The sequence below is a fragment of the Furipterus horrens genome, unplaced genomic scaffold (genome assembly GCF_987537825.1).
Source record: "Furipterus horrens unplaced genomic scaffold, mFurHor1.1.pri manual_scaffold_2, whole genome shotgun sequence".
Classification (NCBI taxonomy): Eukaryota; Metazoa; Chordata; class Mammalia; order Chiroptera; family Furipteridae; genus Furipterus; species Furipterus horrens.
Window position 1 is genome coordinate 13,281,365 of NW_028327172.1, and position 16,605 is coordinate 13,297,969.

Consider the following 16,605-nt stretch of genomic DNA (forward strand, 5'->3'; position numbering starts at 1 on the left):
GAGGGAGGGAATCAACAACCCAGGGACGGGACTGGCGACAGAGGCGGGGAGTCACAGTTTGACCGACACATGTTTCTAAGACAGTGAAGAAACGCTCATCAGGAAATGAATAAAAATCTTTCAAGCTGAAGTCAGGTGGGAGAGAAAGTCAAAACATGCGATCCAGACACACGACCTACCTGACCCAAAATCAGAGATCGCATTTTGCTGGACTGCACGTCAGTTGAAGAGGCTGCAAAACTCCCATCACACAGGAACCCAAACAAGAAAAGGAAAAGCAAGAACAGAAATCCCAACCCAAGCCTCTCACCCCTCAAACAAAAACATGAACAGAACGAGCTACCTAAAGGCGATGACAGAGACCCGTCATTTTAGCTTATGCTGTTGGTTGACCGTGAGGTGGGGACACGTGTGGCCTCAGCACATGCTTCTGTGAGTGAACATTGAGTTGCCACGATGTTGCAGCTGCCAAGTTTTGTAGACAAAAGTCAGTTTCCGACATTATTCCTTTCCGAAAGCTCCCAGTAGCTTCTGGTAGATGCGTCACCTCGGTTTTTAAAAAACTTTCAGTGTGGGTTTTTTTATATATATATATATATAATATAATATATATTTATATAATATATCAAAGCTTATGATATAGATTAAAAAAATATTCAACAGCTTAGCGACCTCCGTGATGCGGGCTCCCTAAATGTCCGGGTAAAACTCTGACCCGTGGTCCACGGTCTGCAGTGCCGGCTTCTGCTCCAGCGCAGACATCCTGCTGAGGACCTCAGCGGACAGAGAGTAACTGCTGCCTGACTTCTCCTCAAACCAGCTGTCCAGGGCTCGCTTGGCATCGAAATTGGCAATAGGCGGGCCATTTACCGCGATTGTCAACAGGTCGCTGAGCTGCTCCAGGGTCAGGCGGGAGCGGTGGTTTTTGCGAACTCGCTGCAGGGCGTTTCGGCCTTTCTCGCAGCAAGCGGTGGAAGTGGGGAGGACCTTGAGGACCTGGATGATCTTGTTCAAGAGCGGAAACCTCTGTTTGTATTTGCAAACATGGCCAATCAGGTCTTTGAAGCCATTTTTGGTATAGTAATCAGCCTTCAGTTCTCGCCACTCCATTAACAGACTCCCCCGGGGATCCAGCCCTTCCCTACAGACGTCCCGGGAAAAGGTTGGGATGGCTTCCAGGTGATCAAATATCTGAACCATATCCTCCTTGCCATAGCTCATGAGCTCCTCACTGTTCCTGGGCCAGGAAGCTAGGTCAAACACCTGGCAGGCCTTCACAAAGATCCGGCTGCGGGAATCGAACCTCTGAGCCAGGATCACTTGGGTCTTCTGGCAGATCTTCTCCCTGATGGACTGGAACTTGGCTTCAGCCACCCTGAGGTTCTTCATGGCAATCCCATTGAAGCTCTCACGGAAATTCTCCTCGAATTCCTGCAGGTATTCTCCTGGGCAATCAGCCAGTCGGCTGATCTCCTGGATGGCCTCCTCGATCTTGTCATCCACCTGGGACACCAGGAGGTACTGGCCCTGGAAGACATAGGCCAGGCGCGAGAGCACAGCGATCACATCCAAAAGGAAGTAGATGAGCTTGATGGACTGGTAGTCCATGAGGAACTGCAGCAAGGCCAGCGCGATGGCCGAGGCATCCGCCCGCTGGGTCTGGCTGCTGACGTCCTTGAGGTGGGCTACCACCTCCAAGTAGTCTTTGATGAGGGCATTGAGGACATTCTGCTCACCAATGATCCACCTCACGGCTCGGATGTCGCCCAGGAACTCTGTCTCCTCACAGAGGGTGGAGGCTGTGGACCGTAGCTCACACATGAGCCGTGGCGAGTACCGGTAGAAACTCAGCAGCTGCTTCAGATTGTTCTCCAACTCCTCCAGGCAGGGGAGCTCCTTCCCACTGATGGCATCCAGGATTTCCAGGTGGGGCCGGTGCACCATGAAGGGCAAGCACAGCAGCCAGGGCAGCGTCTTGCGAATCGTCATGAACATGCTGGCACGCAGGCTGGCTGTGATGTTGGCCCCATCTATGCCCAAGCCAATGGTTGGCTTTTCATCCTGCAACCGGATGCCCAAGGCAGAAAAGGCTCGATCGAGCGCCTGGAGATAGCTCTCTGTGCTAGAGAACCCCAGTTCCTGCAGGGACAGGAACTCCGTGGCCGGAGGCCCATCACTGCTGGTGTACTGGACATAGACGGCCACCGTGTCGGCCAGCAGGTCATCACTCTGCCCATCCAGGATGATGCTGAGGCAAGGCGACTGGCGGATGCGCTCCACTAGGTCTTCCCGCAGTGCCCGGGCGATGTGATGAATGAGGATCTGGCAGTCTCCCTCGTTCATATACTGGTCCACCACCTTCAGCTCGCATTTCCTCAGGAGCTCAGCCAGGGGCCGGAAGTCCAGGTAAGGCCTGCCCTCCAGGGCCAGGTGGTAGGCGGTGTTGAAGAGCAGGGTCATGTTGCGACACATCTCCTCCGTCTTCTCGGGGTGCATGCGGAGCTTGTACAGCTGCAGGCACTTCTTGTGCAGGTTGCTCTGGCTGTGCAGCTTGATGGTGTGGATCTTGAACTGCTTGGAGCCGATGATGAAGGCCGAGGTGCGTGAGGACTGCACTGTGTACTGGCGGCAGACGTGGCACCACATCTCGTTCAGGGTCGGGGAGTACCGCAGGAACCAGAACTTCTTCAGCCACTCCTGCTTGAAGCGCCGGATCCGTCGCCCGGTGGCAGACGACATCTTGGAGGGCTCATCGGTGGCAGTCATCATATCGTTGGAGACGGATTCATCTGCTGAATCGACCTCCTGGTCATCGTCCTCCATGATGGCGGGACCAGAGACCATGCTCTCTGAGGCTGGAAGACAAATGGGAAAGAAACACAGATTTTTCTAAAATGAACAGGAAACACTGCCCAAAAGGTACAGGTGCCACAACGGAGTGAATCCCGGGCTAGAATTTACTTATAAGCATTCTTGTTGTCTGTAACTTTCCCTCTTTGTGGGTTATCCATGGTGGCCACCAGGCTGCAGGCTTCCTGTTCTCATCCTCCACTAGTGGGCGCTCAAAGAACTTCAATGTTTAGTATCAACGGACCAGCACAGCCAGGAGAACAGGAAACACATAAAACATTCCCAAGTCAGAGAGTGAGGACATGGGACTCGTTTGTCCCAACACCGATGTGGGCAGGGGTGGTATGCTACCCTCAGATGGAGGCAGCTTTGGCATGGCCCTGGGTTATTTCAGGATCAGAACACAGTTTAATTCAGATGCATGCTTTGAATATCTGAAACACCTCATTCTGAGCTAAGGGATGTGGTTAAAATAGGAAGTGCTACATAAATACTCTAAGTCAGCTGCAGATATGTACTGAAAAACCTTCCTTGTTGTCAACCAGCCCTAAGACATCCAGGCAGCTACAGAAAAAGGCAGAAGCATGCAGCTGAACGCACAGGGTCCAGGTCCTTCTAAGACCCCAGGCAGGGAGGCGGGGACCACGTGGCAGAACAACAAGTTGGGAAGAGAAGAATGAGACTGTGTTCCTGGACTGAGTCTGGGAAGGCTGGGCGCTCTCCCTGGCGGGACAGCCTGCTTGGGACTAGCCAGAGAGGAAACCCTGGCTTTGGAAGCTGGGCTTTGGGGTCAGACACCACCAGGACCACCACAGAAAGGCAACGGGTCAAGAACACAGCACACACCCCTTCTGCAGCGGAACGTCCTTTATTGACGAGGAGGATACAGGGGAAGACACGAAGTACCCACCAGAGCTGCAACCGGTCAGAGGCAGGCACCCGGGGGCACGGGCTGAGGCCAGGGCTCACCTCTGAGTCACACGCCTCAGGTGTCCCCGGAGGTGGGTCCAGCAGAGAGCACCTGGCCACCCGCACTGCCCACCGTGTGCTCTTCCCTCTGACAACACCTCATCCGCACCAACTTACCTGCAGGGTCTGAGAACTCTGGGAGCTCCAGTACCTGTGCCGGCAGTACGGGGGGCTCAGGAAGCTTCCCAGACTTAAGCATGTCTAGTTCTGCCTGCAGTTCCCGAACCTTCTTCTTTAGGCGAATACAATTAGGGCAAAAGGAGGTTGTGGGAAGCTCGTGAGGGTCGGACGCAAGGGAGGCCTCCGCGGGACTGTCGGCCTTGAATGACGAAGGCTCCTCTTCCTCATCCTCCAAAGGGCCTGGCTCCGTGGAAGCAGCCCCCTGGGGGGTCTTCCAGTCCTCTTCCCCCTGGGTCCGGCTGACATTTTGCACACCGTGAGACATGGTCATTGCACACCGACTGTACGCATCGCCCTGGTATTTGGGGACCTTCCTGATGACCAGCGAGGTGCTCAGTGCCAGCTGGTGGGCTTCCACCTTTGCAGATTCCAGTGAGGCCTCCAACACGTCCTTGAAAATGAGGTCAATTTTCTTCTTCTTGGTCTGGGGGTGCATGTCCCCCTCGTCAAAGCCACGCTTGTAGGGACTTTTGCCCTGTCTCAACACAGGGAGGTGAATGGGACCCCTCAGGTCCTCTGGGTCATCCAGAGCCTGCTCAGCCTTCTCCCTCTGCAGCCGCTTCTCTCCTAGGAAGGAAAACCAGGGTGTGAGGACGTGGGGAAAAGCCCCAAGTGGAGAAACAGGCAGAAAACAAAGCAGGCCTCCATGTAGGAAGTGGCTTGACACATCCCTCTGGGTCTGGCCTCTTGGGGCATATGTGACAAAAAGGGAGAGGCACATCACTCAGTAGATTATGGGGTCATAGGACCCAGAAAATGCAGGAAGAACTCTTTTTAAAGAGACCATTCCCATGGAGCCTTATGTATACAAGCTCTGCCTTTCTAAGTGGAGAGAATGCTATGGGGGAGGGTAGCTGGAGGTTCTTCCAAAGGTTCCGGGCCATCTTATCACCCTAGAAGATAATGTCTTACTCGATCAGATGGGGGTGGGGGTGGTGACGTTCTGGAGAGCTCAGTGCGGATGGGTTCCCCACCCCACCAGGCTTCTCGTCCAGTCTTAGCAATTACAAGATGGCTGCTTCGACTTGGTAAAAGGTACACACAAAATACCGGGTCCCGGTCCTTACTCCTCCCTCACACACAGGAGACAGCCCACTTAGGGCAACGTCCGCCTACAGCGACTGTCCTTCCTAATTCTCCCAGTAATCAGAAAACTAGGAGTACGTAAGAAAGCATGATGACTAAGGCCGAAGGACAACGCAAGACAGGGACGCCTCGTGTGGCCGGGGCCCCACAGTGGCAGCCTCCAGCAAGGCAGACAGCAACGGGACCACACGTCCCAAAGCGTTCTCAAAGTACAGCTGCTTCCTTACCTGGCAATGCAAACAATGTTTCCTTTTCTATTTCTTTCTACCATGTGACTTAACATAGCTTGGTGAGCTGCCCAACAATAAATTATTTTAGCCAGATTCTTTAACATGGCTGACACAGTTCATAAATTGTTAGAGATGTGAACACTGCCCAGGGGGACAGATACTAAGGGGGAAGGAACCCTCAGCAAGATCCTGACAGCAGCCAGTGGAGCTAGGAAATCTTAAGGGCTTCCAAGATCGGGGCGGGGGTGGGGGCGCTCTGGGAGACATGACTCTGAGCAAAGACTTAACCCATTCATATGTTGTAATGAGGCTTCTGATGGCTGCATTTGCTACAGGGCCTCCAAAGGAAGGCCAAGGGATCTCCATGTGCAAACCAGGTGGTCCACGCTATGACCAAGCCCTGGCTTCCCACAGTTGGCATGGGGGTGGGGGGTGTGTGTGACTCCAGATTTCCTACAGGTAGCAGCACGAAAGCAAGTGACCTATCTGGGATGTCCCTTTTCTGTCTTCATGTGAATGCTTAGGGCACAATACTATCTGCAAGCCTCCTGAAACTCAGGTGGCTCCCCACAGCCTGCATTTCTGTAACAGCTGAGGGGCAGAAAGGGTGGAGATGAACAAAACTTTTTAAAAAATGCAACATGTACTCTGGCTGATATGGGTCAGTGGATTGAGCACTGGCCTGTGAACCGAAAGGTCACCAGTTTGATTCCCAGTCAGGACAAACAGCTGTGTTGTGGGCCAGGTCCCTGGTTGGGGGCATGTGAGAGGCAGCCAGCCAATGTTTCTCTCTCACATCAATGTTTCTCTCCCTCTCTTTCTCCCTCCCTTCCCCTCTCTCTGAAAGGAAATAAATAAAATCTTTTAAAAAATAATGCAACATGTTTGTACAGATTAGACATGACACCTCTCCATTCAGAATCTCTACAGGGTCACACTTTCCCTTTCTCGTAGACCAGTCAGACAGCAGGCACCTGAGGATGTCTTGATGCCAAGAGGAATCATCACCAGGGATTCCTCATGCTACCCTGCTCAGAGACAAGGAGACCTCTTTGGACTCAAGACTTCTAGAAAAATCTATGGGTCAAAAAAGACCTTGAAGCATTATGAAATTGATTCTAAAGCCTCCTCCATAAAACATGGGGAAAACACCACAAAGTAAATCAATGACTCAAAGTAAATAAAATAACATACATTCTTTGAATATACGCATTAGGTGCATCCTATTCTTAAAAGATAATTCCAAAGAAATCATGAATACGCTCTTCAAGAAGCAGGACTAATAATTCATGCACTGGCCTTTATCAGGGTTCCAGCCTCCAATTACAAAGAAGCCTCCTTCCATGTAAGATCTTAAGTGATTGAGCGCAGGGGATCTCCTTTACAGAACAAGACTGGAATGCAGATCTTAGATACCACTACCCGTTCCCAGCATCTGCCAAAGCTGTGGGCTGCAGAGACACTACGTCTAAAGGCCCCTGAGCTCCACGACCACTCCCAAAGACTTTAGGACCAAGCCCACTCTGCTCTAGCTCTGTCCCATGGTGGCTTTCAGTTTCCTTCCTGTTCCCTAGTTCTCAGCCTGGCCAGGAATAGACGCTCCTTCCTCCTGTATCTTCACATGTCTAGATGTATCTCATGTCAAGTCTGTCTGCCATGCCCTCTTGAACCACTCCTGAGAGCTCACTCCCTTCTCTGCACATTCCCTTTGCATCTCAGGGCTCTCTGAGGATGATGCAGCTTGAAGTGCTTTGAAGAAGACTCTGGGGAGAAAAGGACATTACAAATCCAGAAGAATTCAAGAAGATTCTGGCCAAAGGAGGGAACCTGTGTCCTCAGATATGACTTCTCTTGGTTTCCTTTTCTTCTGGTGATATGATTCTTTTGGAGACTTCTTGGCTGTCTTCATTAATGTCTTCTTTTATCCAGTCAACAAAGATTGAGCACCTAATATGTGTCAGATGCTTTTACACGAGGCCTCTCCAGAGGTCAAACAGAAACCATGGCAATCTCATCATGAAACATGCCTTCCCAGGTGAAATCTGCAGGTGCCCAACCCCAAGATCCGAAGAAGACAAGAGATGAGTATGCCTGTTGGATCTCCTCTCACTGCCCCCCCAGTCACCAGATACCTTTTACCAAGTCAGGCAGCCGCACTCAATGTCCACAATCTGCTTTGTTGTGCTTGTTTTTAAAGACAGCTTAATTTCAGTGGGCCACTCCCACTCCTTCTCATCTTCTCCACTCATGTTTCAAATAAAGCTCTGTTTCCAAGAAGCAGCTTGGCTGGGGATATGATATAATGAGGCCTGCGGATAGCCTTGATTCCTGGGACCAAATGGACTCTGGGTCTTTGGATGTACGGTTTTAGTGTAAGGCAGGTCCCACAGAAAGAATGACCTGAACTCAGCAGTTGGGCCTGGCCAGGATGAGGGTGGAGTGGAGAGGCAAAGGCATATTTTAAGTCACTTCCAAATGACTCATTTAAATGGCGTCTGGGTGGACATCTCACCCATCAGGCTGTCATCCACACCTAAGGTCACCTCCCTCCAACCTTCTTGTTCTAATAGATACTGTTCTTTTACAGCATAGCATTGGGACTTCAGGAATGAGACCAGGAGAAAGAAGAAAAAAACAGTTTTGTCTGGGAAACCATATCACATAGATGAGAGCTTAGACCTTGGACTCAGATATGAGTTAGAAACCCAGCTCTACCCTACCTCCTCACAGGACCCTGGGTGAGTCACTGTGTTTAGCTGATACTCAGTTTCTACATTTGTAAGATGGGGATAATAATCTACATGAAACATTAGTGTTAACAGTCTACAATTGAGGGCTTACAATGGTCAAAGTAGACATTGTTCTATGTGTGTATTATCCAGCTAATTCTCTCAGCACAGGTACAGGGTATGTGCTATTGTTGTCATGATTTCTGGGGACACTGATGAACACCTGCTTAACACATATTAAATCCTTAGTAAATGTTACCAATTATTGCAGCAGTGGCAGTTTATAATATCTTTCCATCAATTTGAGAGGAATCAACTTTTATTACATTGATGTACATGGCTTTGGGGACTTACTTCTCTCCCTAATACTATGAAATGTATAATAATACATTTATATGTAATAGGGTTTCTGAGACGGTTTCTCATGGAGGATAAGTGATGCTCAAGGCCGTGCCTAGAGCTGCTGCTCAGACCTGGACCATCTATCTGTCCGCCCTCTGGGTCTCCCCGTGGCTGGTGTATGGTATTTCCCATCTGTTTTCTTAGGATGCTTCTAGAGAAGCATGCCTGGCCTCCCTTGGGGCCCTGTGGCAGCGGCCATAGCCTTCACCTATACAGTGGGCACTCACCTCTGGCCAGATTGCGATGGATGGTTTCCTGGGACATGCTGTGCAGGCGCTTCATATAGTCCTCGCTGTACCAGACCCGCAGCCGCTCCCCGGGCCGGATGTCCCGGCACGCGCGGAAGTAGATGTGTTCGCTGTGCTGGAACGCCAGCAGGTTCTGCTCCCTCTCCTCGCGGGAGATGACCACGTACCTGGGGGCAAGGGGAACAGGTGAGAATGCAGGGGTCACTTCTTGGTGAATGCCTGCTGGTGTTGGGCCAGTGACAGTGGTTAAAAGCCCACCAGCATGTGGACTTGTGCTAAAGTCTACAGGACGGCTGCCCTACCGAGGAAAGGACCACCAGCTAGGGTCGGCCCCTCACCTCAACATCACTATTTTGTGTGACCTTGAGCAAGCTTCTGAACGTTTAAGAATCTCTGTTTTCTGAGACTGGAAATTACACCTGCCCTGCCTACCTCCCAGGTTCTGCTAAGTATAAGATTCAATGCCAGATTGAAAGGTGACTGGAAAACTGATAGATCATCTACTTCCCACTTTTAATCACAGCGATCCCCCAACACCTGTAGGCCTCCGAGGGTGGTAGGGTGGGGTCTTTGAGTGATTTTCAGTATTTCACAAAACCTAGCAGAAATAACCCATGTGACAAGGGTGCCCAAGAGATCAATTAATATATGCTAAAGATCAAAATCTTTAAAAATAGGGGGTTCAATGGGGACAGAAGAAAAAGGCAAGGAAAAGTTGGCAACCACCGTTTAATCTAAGTTATTTCAAGGTAAGGAAGCTGAGGCTCAGAGAAGCTAAGTGACTTGCCTACGGTCACTCAGCTAACAAATGGGAGATGGAGCTTTGAGGTCAACGCTTTTCCCATGAGAACTTGTGGCTCCTGTGTGGTCACGTAAAGCAGCCTCTCATCAACGTCCAACCTTTAAAGTTTTGTCAAGCCCTCAGAATCTGCGGCCCTCACCCATTCTCCCTAAAATGACAGTTCTAACAGTCAACCTGCCACCTCACTCACCTCCAAAAGGCGAGAGGACACATCTGCAGAGAGGTGGAGGGGTACATATTAAAAGTCAAGAGGATATTATTTAGAGTTTTCGGGGTCTGGGCTACACCCGTGTCTAGGAAATTTGTAATCAAAAATAAACTTTTTTCCACTTATGCTATGATGATGAGTCTCAAAAGCCAGGGAAGAAACCAAAGTCTGTCCAACTGGCACGGTCCGAAGAATTATATTTGAAGCAGTCAGGAAAATAATAATTCACAGAAAAAATCCAAATGGATAATGGATACATGACAAATAGTCAGCATCAGTAATAAGAAATGCAAAGTAGCACACTTTCTCATTGGCACAGATTTTTTTTTTTAATGCTAATATGTATATTGGTAAAGGTGGTGAGAAAAGGGTCCCTATTCTAATGGTGGTGAATAAACTGGCACAACCCTTTGGGAAACAGTTGGCACTATGGACTCAAAGACGTATTTGTACCTCCATGATCATAGCAGCATTATTCACTGTAGTCAAAAGGTGGAAGCAACCCAAATGTCCATTAACGGATGGATTAAACAAAACGTGGTACACACAGTGAATATTATTCAGCCATAAAAAGAAAGGAAATTCTGACATATGCTCCATGAGTGAACCTGACACAATGCGAAGTGAATAGGCCAGTCACAAAACAACAGATACTGTATGATTCCATCCACACGAGGTACTTCTAGGAGTAGTCAATTCACAAACAGGAAGTAGAATGGTGGTTGCCAGAGGCCAGGGAACAGGGCAGGGGTGTGGGGGGCCAGTAATGGGGACTTCATGGTTAATGGGTATGAAGTTTCAGGTGGGGAAGATGGAAGGAGCTCTGGAGACGGATGTGGTAATGATTGCACAACAATGTGAACGCGCTTAATGCTGATGAACTGGACATTTAAAATGGTTTAAATGGTGAATTTTATGTGATGTGTATTTTGCCACAGTTTTTGAGAAATTTTACAAAAGAACAATAACATGCAGACCAACTATACAAACTCTGCATACCACTACACTGTCTAAATATTGTTTACGATAGCACAGAAGCCAAAACATCTAAATGTCTAATGCTAGAGAAATAATTCAACAAACCATGGTGTATTCATATAACGGAATGCTATTCATCTAGAGAAAAATGTTTTCAAAGGATCTTTCATGACATGGAAAAATGGTCCTGATATAATGCAGAGTGAACAACAGGTCCGAGAGCTATTTGTTCTAGGGCCCCACCATGTTTTAAAAACAAGCCTCAGTAAACTATCCGAAGGAAATATACCAAAGTTTTAACAGTGATTATCCACTGTAGGTGGATCTACTTCTTTGTAATTTTCTGGACTTTCCAAGGTCTCCTTAGTAAGCAATTATTAATGTTATTCTGATTCCCACTCCCTAAAAAAAAGAAACAATGTACATGGGTGCCAATTCCAGTGTGGGGTGGCAGTGGTGGCCTTCATGGAGGCCAGCAGCACTGCGATCTACATTCACGGTGCTCCAGGCATACTCCCCTTCAAGTACATCCTGCTCTTCCTCATCTGGACAGTCCCCTTGCAGGACACCATGATGAGGAGAACCACTCAAGCCCTGAGACCAATCCATTGTGGCAACAGGATGTAGCACAGACCCCAGGAGGACGGGAAAGAGGACACTAGCTTGGCTGCTTCACCCATTTGAGAGAGGCGAGTCATGAGCTCCATCAGGAGGATGTGGAGCATTCAAGATGTATGGCACTTAGATCCCTGGATCTTGCTTTTCTCCTGGATCTTAGCCTTAATGCATCTGTATTCTCGTCAACATCAAACATGAGCGTGGGTCTCCCTGAAGTGTGAAGACAATACTGTGACTTCTGGGGCACCCAGCCATGTTGTAATTAACAAAGAATTCAGGGAAAAGGAAAGGAGGACCCCTGGACCACAGAACATTTTTCAGATTAATACTTCCCAATCTCAACTCTCCAACTGCAGGAGTCTGCCTCTTTTCCACATCTGAGATGTCTTCTGAGAGTGCAAAATAATTTCTAGTCCCCAATTTAACATGAGTCATGGATGTGCCACCCAAAATTAATCAACCTTGCAGTTAGCATAGAACAGAACTGAGGTAGACCCAAACTTTCCTACTCCCAGGAACAGAAGGCAAACCGTTCACTCATCTTTTTCTTCACAGGAATCACTTGCAAGGACACAGTCTTCTCTTTTTTCAGTTTCTAAATAGCAATCAAGCTCTCAAGACTGGAATTATTCTTCCCTGGCAATCGACTTTCAGAGAAAAAGAGATAAGGAATACATAACTATCAGAGATTTATTCTCAAGAGTGACTTCTAAAATCAGAACATTTAGAACATTGGTGTTTTCCTACCCAACAAGAATCAATACATAGGAAGACAACCCCAAATCTCTGTATCGATTACAATGTAGCTTCAAAGACAGATCAGAATTTGTTCAGCATCTGGTTGTCTTTGGTTGTTTTGAAACTTCGCGTTTGAAATATGATACGCATGACAACTCTTAGTGAATCGTAACAACCCATTCCCCTGAGAAGATGATTATGCTATATAATTTCTGAGGTCAAGCAAGCTAAGTGGAGCCAGCTAAGTCTTAACACCACTTACTGTACCTCAATCAGGTCTCGCCTTTCTACGTATTTCACAGCATCATTCAATGGCTGATCCATACCGAGAACCCTCCTATCCGCACACAACAATCCCTTTATGAAGACCCACGCTTGTCCCATTCCATGGCCACAGGTGAGCAAGAGCCCTACCTGGAATAGGTCACTACCTTGTCAGAGAGAAGGCAGAGTATGTCAGAAGGGGCGTGGGAAGTGCCCAACACATACTGCTCTGCACATGTCAGTGCTCATTTGATAGCATTTCAAATCAGAGCCACAGACTTGGGGACTTCAGAAGCAATCAAGGGGGTGGGTGGTGGTGGTGGTAGGGGTGTATTCTGGACTGAATCTTTCGTGATGAGAATGGATTGCTTTATCCTGACCACCTCGCTGACTGTGGGTATAGGACAGGACCTGAAGACCACACCTTTCAGACTTCACCCACTGTGTCTTACCAAGTGCATCATATTTGCTAGCGGGGTCGGGAACGGCCTACCAGTTCTAGAGAGAAAATAGCCCACGGGGCACCCATTGTGTGGAAGGGACAGATGAAGGCCAGGCTCAGACACTCCTGCTCAGTGGCTATGTCTCTGATGGCAAGGAAGCTACACACTGGTCATGAAGGCAGAAAGGGGAGAAGACGGACCAAGGAGACAGTGGGCTCTGTTCGCACATGCGTTTAGGTCTCTGAGCTGGGAGGGTCTTTGGATCATGTATCCTCCCACGAGATGGTCACTCGGCCTCCGACAAACATCACCCAGCCAACCCCTGGCATAACTGGAAGCCTCGGACCCTTACAAGGGCCTCTCCTATCTCAAGCCGAAGTTGGCCGCCCAATCATTGCCATCCACTGGCCCCATTTCACCTTCCTGTTTTGATGTGCTAGCTCCCCACAATCCCCATGGAAGCCAAGAAAAAGAAACAAAAATCTTTTCCATCCAAAGTTGACCAGCTTTTTCATCTCTCTGTCCCCTTTGCTTCCAACTTGACCCTTCAGGACCAGAGGGCGAGGCCAATCAGTCACTGCTTAGTACCTTGATGTTGGTGGGAAAGACCCCAAGCCCAGCTTCACATAGTCTTTGCATCTCCTGGAAACTGTATTATCTTGATTTCACAGCCATGCTTTTTGGCCAAGAACAGCAAAGGATGGCCTAGATTCCAATGGAACCTTCCAGAAAGGGGATGTGTCCTTGGTCAGGACCTGGGGATTTCCTGCTTGGGAGAATCTCTCTGTGTGACTGACACTAAGCCAAGACAATGCACCTGTCAGGAGGCCCCCTCCCTGCTGAGGAGAACCCCCCCCAAGAGGAGCCAGAGGAAGCCACTTCAGCTCCTTAGAGAAGCCTCAGATGTAGGTGGACAGGGTCTTGCCTATGACAGACAGATACCTGGATCAGTGGGGAGGTAGCCAAAAAAAAAACTCATGTCTCCGGGTGATGTCTGGGGTATATGGCAAAAGGACAGCCCCCGACCCTTCTGGCGTTTCCTACCAGAAATGGTGGAGTTTTTTTCAGGACTACTAACTTACTTTTGGGGAACAAACAGTAAAATTCATTTCACAACATCTCACTTTTGATGTGCATTAAATATAGCTGAATGGTTTCACAGGTGGATGCTTGGTCTCCTGCAGCCCTCGGGTTCCTCTCCTTGCCTCCAAGGGCCTCACGTGGTTGTGAATACAGGGCATCTGAGAGCAATGGGACCCGGGAAACGCCGGGGGGCACACGATCCCCTCGCCAGCATGCTTTCCCTCAGTCCTCTAACCCCTGCTTTGGGGGCCTTGAGGTTTTCACAGGAAGCCAAGAAAGAGAATACACACCAAAGAAAGATCCTGGAGACTGGGTGTGTTCCAAGTGTGAGATCAATTTCTTTTTATTGCCATCTTAACAAAAATACTCAGGAAGGCAATCTTTGATTCCAGCATCGGAGGGCAGGGCAATGCCAGGCATTAATAAAGCCATCGGGCTGTCGGATAGGGGAGTGTTCAGTCTGGGGGAGCAGAAACCCCCAAAGAACCACAGAATGGGGAGATGGAGCCAAGGCCATGGGGAGAGTGCAGTTGCCCTCCATTCTCCCTGCAAGGGTCTGGGTTTAGAAGCAGCACTCCAGGAATGGCCAGGCAGGCACTGGGGACAGCAGTCCTCCCAGCCCACTAGGGCTCTAGGGGGTGGGCGTGAGAAGGTGAAGGGCTGGGGCATGAGTTTCTGCCAGGGCCAGTCTTAGGCCAGGGAGCAAAGAGAACACAGAGCTGAGTCCCACCCATGTCACAGCTAAGCTTGCATGTGCCACCCCTCACATCCCTCTGTAACTCTAAGACCCCAGCACTCTCCCCACGCCCCAAAACAAAACATGAAGCTACAGATATGTGTAGCTAATGCATATGCAGCCCAAGCAAGCAGAGGCAAGACATGCTGGAACCTGGAACGAACAGGAGCTCTTCTGGCCTTTGAGCTTTGGGTTCTTTTAAAAGCCAGAAGAGGGGTTTCCTTTTAGATCCCAAGACTCAGGCCCTGCCTCCCCCGAGCCACTGGACTTCATGCCAGGGTGGGGTGGGTGGGCTCACCTCCTCAGCTGCTGCCGCCTCCCACTCACACCCAGGAGAGCAGAGGCAGGGGCAGGCAAGAAGCAACACCCCTCCCCGCTCTGAATCTGGCCTCCAACCGAAGAGCTGGAAAAAGCCACAGACCTGGCCTCTAGTCCTGACTCCACCACTCACTGCTGTATCATTTGTCATCTATGAAATGCAGATGATGATGGCAATCATGAGGACACTAACACCCGACTCAGCTGCCTCTCGGCTGTCCTGAGAACCCAACGAGATCGCACACCTGCGGACGCAGGGCAAAGCGCCCCGTGCTCTCCCTGAGAACACCAGGGAGTCTTCTCCTTCCTCCAACGTCATCCCATTCTTCTCCCCTCTCCACGAAAGGCAAGCACAGCAGCTGAGCACACGCACACAGGGGGGCAAGCAGAAGGCCAAGGCAGGGGCGCCACCTGCCGGGGTCAGACCCCTGGGGGAGCAGAGGACAGACTCCTCCCGGAGGGACTGGGCTCCACCCGCCCATCCGTGCGCCTCGCCCCCTTCGAAAGCAGCAGACTGAGGACCTGGGAAGCTGACGCAGCGGCCCTGAGGATGGAAAGCGGGGTTCCGTTCAGGTGCTCCCCACGCTCGTTTCCCCCTTCCCTGCAAGGCCTGCTGCCATGGGGTGCAGACCCTCCAGGTCAAGCAAGCATCAAGCAGGGAGCTATTCCTCCATCTTGAGCATCTGCCAAAGATGAGACAGCAGAGCTGAGTACATGCTCTGCTACAGCACGGGGCAGCCAACCTGCCCTCGGCGAGGAGACGACAGTCCCCCCAAATCCTACAAGGGTCATCAGACCTAGGTGTAAGAGACTGGCCCCTGTCTCAAGGCCAGACAGCCCTCCTCCATTCCTCTTCCTCTTAGTGCAGACTGGCCAGGCTAGAAGTTGTGCTTCCTCTTCCGAGACCTGGTAGTCCGTGCAGGGGCTGGTGCAGGGGCTGGTGCTGGGTCTGGTGCTGGGTCTGATGCTGGGGGCTCTGGTGGGGGAGTCTCAGCCTGGTGGATAGAGCCTGGGGGGCCTGCCCCATCTGGCCCCCGCTGCGATTCCTGAACCCCATCCCGGATCTCTGTCAGCGTCTGGCATATCTGACTGACGCGGCTGGTCAGCTCGGCCATGGCCTGGCTGATGACGTGCAGGCTATTCGCCATGTCCCTGTGCACGGTCACCAGGTCCTGGCAGAACTGCTGGAACATCTCAGTCTGCTGGGCGTGAATGTGGAGGAGGTGCCAGTCAATGCCCGTGCGGGGCGAGCCAGGGTGCGGCCGAGGGGTCCTGCAGGAGGCCTGGGCCTGGGTCGAGGGCCGGGGCAAGGTCTCTGGCTTAGGACCCACTGTCTCAGATTGGTCAGAGGAGGAGGAGGAGCGGAGCAGAGTGGGCCTGGCCAGGCGGGCCTCTTCTTCCAGTGACCGCTGCAGGGACATCTGCATCGCCTGTCTCGAGGGCCCGGGTGCCTCCTCATCTTCATCATCTTGGGGAACAGAAACAAAGGAGGGCAAATGATTACAACAGGCAGAAAGGGGGCAGCCCTGGGCTTGAATCTACCCCCCAAATTACCCTGTCATCCCTGCCCCTGTCACCACTCAGCCTAGCTCGGCACACGCCCACTGCCCACCCACCCATGGAGAAATACCTGCTCCCCAAAGCCCTGAGGGATGTGGCCAGACACCCGTGGGAGAGGTCTGAGTAGGAGCAGTGCCCAGGTCTCCTTCTTTTCACAGGAACA

The 16,605-nt window shown here is 50.6% G+C and overlaps 1 protein-coding gene across 4 annotated transcripts in view; it reads right to left on the bottom strand.

The window, feature by feature from the left end:
- Positions 1 to 663: 663 nt before the first annotated feature.
- The window catches only part of PRDM11 (PR/SET domain 11), a 79,616-nt gene continuing 63,674 nt past the window's right edge, over positions 664 to 16,605 (bottom strand). For 3 of the 4 annotated variants that reach the window (XM_090262308.1, XM_090262299.1, XM_090262289.1), the window contains exon 7: positions 15,614 to 16,350. In XM_090262308.1, the coding sequence (XP_090118434.1) occupies positions 15,761 to 16,350 (590 nt within the window). In that variant the 3' untranslated portion in view covers positions 15,614 to 15,760. Of the gene's footprint in view, positions 2,856 to 3,936; positions 4,567 to 8,673; positions 8,862 to 15,613; positions 16,351 to 16,605 lie in introns of those variants that run through there. The other variant, XM_090262316.1, reaches the window with a different exon arrangement.